The following is a 5140-nucleotide window of genomic DNA, read 5'->3' as shown; positions in this document are numbered from 1 at the left end:
TATTGGAAAAAAAAAAAAAAAAAAAAAATCTTTGAGTGCTGCAAATCTAGTCTGGCCACTGAACATATGGTTCTGATACAGTTAAATGACTTATGTTTTGCTTCATTCTTTTAAAGATAACCCAGCTGAAAATTGAAAACAACCCATTTGCCAAGGGATTCCGGGGAAGCGACGACAGCGATCTGCGTGTGGCGCGGCTACAAAGGTGCAGAGAAAAAGAGCAATGACATGTCAGCTGGTTAAAATACAGTAAACAGCTCGAGCATCTCTCCTCCATTCACACTCCCAGTGCTTTGATACAGCGTGTGTGGAAGTACTGAGTGCAGACTGTGGTTATAGATCCACATCACCACCTATGGCAGTTAGTGTGCAGTCAAAGCCATGCCATTTATGTCCTGCTTTAATACAGTAATACCTGGGTTGGAGAGAGGAAAAGTGGTTTTGTAGTTAGAGCAGGGGGCTCCCGAGTTCCCCCCCTGACTTTGCTTAAATATAGACAACAAATCGATAGTAGTCGTCTTTTAGGGGCAGTCAGATGCTGAACTGCCTATTTCATTGGGCATTCAAGTGCTTACGTGCCATTTTTGTCTTTGAAAAATCTATTCCTTATTTTCTTAGTGACTCAGAACAATGCTCACCTATTTCCACAAGGCTGGTGTGAGGATGAATCCTTTTTTTGTAAAGTGCCTTGAAATCAGTGGATGAAAGATGCTGTGATTTAGCCAAGCAGGATAACGTTGTTTAGTCTGCACATACCGACTGCCGTCAAAGTGCTAAATAACTTTTCTTACCTTCTGCAGCAAAGAATACCCCGTCATTTCCAAAAGCATCATGAGGCAGAGGCTGGTGTCCACTCATGGGCAGCTTTCAGCAAAGCCTGATGTGAACCCGCTCCATGGGAATCACCAGACCCTTCAACATTATCAGTACGAGAACGGGGCTCACATGCAGTTTGCAGCTTCAGATACTCAAGATCTGTCTCTCAACACCTTCACAGCTCAGAGAGATTCAGGGCTTTTCTACCACTGCCTAAAAAGAAGAGGTAACTGGGCAGAAAAGAGCAAATACACCTTCTTCCCTAAACCCCAAATCAAAGCTGATCTTCTGATCTCTTTTTTTCTGGGCTTCCCAAAGCCCTGAGAACTGTGCCAGTGCTGCTGGAGTTTTTCACGTGACCCTTCACATTCAGGAAACAGGGAGCATTCGTAGCTCCTGCACAAGCTGGGGAATTAAGGGAGCAGGGCCTTGTGCTTGGGCAAGTCCTTAGAGCTGTTCACATCTGGGGGGGCAGTGGGCGAGATGCAGCTACACAGGTTTTCTTCTTTGTGTTATTATTTTAGGGACTTCACGTATTAAATTATCTGAGCTAAAAATAAAGACCACAAGCCCAAACACCTGTGCTTTAAATGTGCATGAAGTGGCTGTGTCTGTGCCTTTATGCACTTTGCATTTGCCTAGGCACCAACGCCAGTTGTATGGAAAGGATCCTCGCAGCACAATTCGTAGCACTTGCTCTGCACACATGGGTGCACTGAGATTAGCAGGTTAAGTCGTGGAGCAGCATCTGCCTCCTCCTAAGTCTCATCAATAATATTGGTCCAGTTGCAAATAGATGCGTACGTTAATTTGCATAGTTACTCAGTAAGTTTGCTCAAACAGGGCCTAGGCTCATGTCATTGCCACTGAGGTCAACGGGGTTGCACACGAGCAGCACTTTTCAGGTTGAGCCTTACTAATTATCTTAATGTCTGTGCATTTTTATTATTGCAGTAGCTATTTATAGACATCCTTCTTTCCCTGCTGACCAGGCTTTAAATAGGCACTACTCCTTGCAGCCTGAGATCAGATGAGATCTGATCATGCCAGGCTTTACACTGAATGGAAGTTGTGCAGAAAAATATCCCAGCACTGGCACGTCTCATTAGCTGCTCATTCATCTCAGCTGTGAAACCCCTCTGTTTACAGGGGAATGAAAAAGCCAAAGGCAAAGGTGCAGAACTACACTGCAACTCTTTAATCCTACCAATCAATGGGGTTACAAGATCTTCTGCATTAAAAAAAACTGGTCCTCTGGAGAAAATGGTGGTGAACACAGCCAGAGGAAAGGGGCCTACTGCCCTAGCACATTCAGAAACATTTACCAGTCGGAGGCCCCCCACCCCCTCCCCTTGGCTTTATCTTGAAATATTTCTGCAGCCTTTGACATGAATATCTGGTAAATGTGTAGTGATTTTTGTTAAGACAGGAAGAAAGGTCGCGATAAGACATTTTTAAAAGACTTCTTGAGTATGTCAAGAGGAACACTACAAACGTGTCATGGTCCTCAGTTATCTGGATGAGTGAAAAGTAATCACTGGATGTAAAAGCAGTAGCCGAAGTCATTTTTTTTAAACTGATAAATGTAGCCAAAAATGCTCTAGGGCTGATTGGTTTAGGCTAATATTAGCACTGTAATTCCTTTTTGATATTAAATATTTCTTCCCAAAATCTCTTTTATGTAGATTAATTGGATCAGCCTGAAAAACAGTGCAAGAAACTTAGCAAACTAACTATAGGGCTTTAAAGGCAATTCACAGAAATACCAAGGGGCCTGACAGGGTTGTTTTTTTGGGGGTTTTTTTGGCGGGGGGGAGGGAAAGGGGGGTTAATGCTTTTTTTTTTGCTGGAAGCTTTTCCCTAAATGCTTATTTCTGTGTTTATAGAAACTGCTCGGCATCTCGACCTGCCCTGCAAGCGCTCCTATCTGGAGGCCACCTCCTCCGTTGGAGAAGACCATTATTTCCGTTCACCACCTCCGTACGACCAGCAGATGTTAAGCCCTTCCTATTGCAGTGAGGTGACGCCTAGGGAAGCGTGCATGTACTCTAGTTCTGGGGCTGAAATCGCAGGTGTCTCCACAGTCGATGACTTGCCGCCCCCGCCTCCCCCTTTGAGCTGCAATATGTGGACTTCGGTTGCACCTTACACGAGCTACAGTGTTCAGACAATGGAAACTGTGCCTTACCAGCCTTTCCCTGCGCATTTTACGGCCACCACCATGATGCCACGGCTCCCCTCCATCACAAGTCAAGGCTCGCAACCACCAGGTAACAGCCACTTCAGCGTCTACAATCAACTCTCACAGTCTCAGGTTCGGGAGCGAGTTCCTTCTTCATCTTTCCCGCGGGAAAGGGTGCACCCAGCTGTGTGCGAGAGAAAACCCCCATCTCCACACCTAAACGCAGCAAACGAATTTCTGTACTCACAAAGCTTTTCGCTGTCGAGAGAATCTTCATTACAGTATCATTCAGGAATGGGAACTGTGGAAAACTGGACTGATGGATGACTCTGGTGTCTGAGTAACGAAACAGCTAGCTTTACTGCTCCAGGACAATGTTCATTCAGTGTTAATACCTGTGGGTAACTTGCACTTCAGTGAAACCTACACAAATGCGCATTTCCAAGGATTGTGTGTGTATGAAGGGCTCGTATCTTTGCACACGCAAACAATTCAGTGGAAAGAACAATTCTTTTCAAAATAACCCTTGGCTCAATGGCCTGGATTCATCAATCTCTTACTAACGTCTCAATAAAGTCAGTCCTCCCACCTCCCTTAGCCAAGAACCAGCTCGTTGATGAAGGAAGCGAAACGTGCCAATCATTTTCCTTTCATTAAAATACTATATGCTCATAAGTAAGTCTTGGCTACTTGTGAAAAGTATGACCTTCACTTCCACTGTATGTTGCGTGTTTATCAAGTCACAGAATAATAAGGCTTAGAGACGGAAATGCTCTATTAGCTCACAATGTCTGCTGTAACAATAGTCTTTTAACTCTTTTCATCCCCACAGCTAAAGTACTTTCCCTTCTCTTATGCTAAAGTATTATCCCCACTTTTCCAGCTGGGGCAACAAAGTGAAGGGAGAAACCCATGTCTTTTGATTCCCTGGGTAAAAGCAGATGTGGCATTTGAGTCAGTCCTGGCTGCTCCGAGTCAAACCTGGGAGCAGCATAGTCCTGGGACTCAGTATGTCCCTGGAACAAATGCCAATTAGCCTCGATGGAAAAAAGTGTTCTCACATACATTTCACAGGTACCTGAAGTGGGGCAAAGGGGCTGTACCTCTGCAGGCTCCCAGGAGAAAAGGCTCTGTCCCAAGGGAAATGCAATGTCTGTGCTTATTCCCCCAGCTCCCGGCTGTATCAGCTCAAGTTTTCTGATCCCATTTAAAAAATGTAAATGAAATGGAAAAAAAAAATGTAACAATTTTTTTTTTAACAGAGAAAAATTCTTAAGCCACTCTTGACATTAGGTGACAGACAAATATCAGTGGAACAGGTAAAGCCTGAAATCACTACATATAATTACTGTGGGAAGGATGCTGCTGGGATTTTCTGTGGAACAAAACTCCCATTGTCCTCAGCAAAGTAGTACAAACAGGGGCAGAGATTGCATCTTCCTATAAGTTTGGACAGCACATAGTCTGTGGACACCGGTCCAATAATAATGGGAATTTGGTTCCATTAAGGAACAAAGAATTTAGTCCGCTGCCATGATTAGTATATTTTTCCTGCTTCTCAAGGAATGAACAAATGGGTGGAGGACATAAAAAAAAAAAAAAAAAGAGATCAGTGTTTTGATGAATCCATCCCAATGAAGAGAGGCTGGGGAATGAAAGTCCTTGATGAATCCATCCCAATGAAGAGAGGCTGGTGAATGAAAGTTGTTTAAAATTAAGACAACCCCGAGGCCACTTAAGTGGAGGGTATTTTCACCCCGGACCATCATATATACCCATTCAACAGACTGTGTGTGTGTGGTTGGTGTGGATTTTATAATCATATTTGGGAAATCACTACAATTCTTGCATGCTGAATAGCTATTTATACATATCTATATATATATAAATATATATAAATATATATATCACAAATGCAGGCCACGTGTCCAATTCAGCTTTGCTTTTTACAAATGACATACTTAATAAAAACGAATGTTGCAAAGGGTTTGGGTTTTTTTTTTGGAAAGACATCTATTTAAGATTTTTTTTATTACACACTTTTGATGTAAAAACTAAGAATTGGTTAGATAAGAACATATATACTACAGATAAATCTTTATTAGAAACCACATTAGATACAGGTGGTGTGGAATTTTTAAA

At 43.0% G+C, this 5140-nt stretch overlaps 1 protein-coding gene across 4 annotated transcripts in view; it reads left to right on the top strand.

Moving 5' to 3' along the window:
* The window catches only part of TBX4 (T-box 4), an 81052-nt gene extending 76412 nt beyond the window's left edge, over positions 1 to 4640 (top strand). For all 4 annotated transcript variants that reach the window (XM_025210088.1, XM_025210074.1, XM_025210092.1 and 1 more), the window contains 3 exons: positions 117 to 205; positions 801 to 1042; positions 2703 to 4640. In XM_025210088.1, coding sequence (XP_025065873.1) covers positions 117 to 205; positions 801 to 1042; positions 2703 to 3325 — 954 coding nt within the window. In that variant the 3' untranslated portion in view covers positions 3326 to 4640. The remainder of the gene's footprint in view (positions 1 to 116; positions 206 to 800; positions 1043 to 2702) is intronic.
* The last annotated feature ends 500 nt before the right edge of the window (positions 4641 to 5140 follow it).

Source organism: Alligator sinensis, unplaced genomic scaffold, assembly GCF_000455745.1.
Source record: "Alligator sinensis unplaced genomic scaffold, ASM45574v1 scaffold118_1, whole genome shotgun sequence".
Taxonomy (NCBI): domain Eukaryota; kingdom Metazoa; phylum Chordata; order Crocodylia; family Alligatoridae; genus Alligator; species Alligator sinensis.
This window is presented reverse-complemented; position numbering and strand designations above follow the sequence as displayed.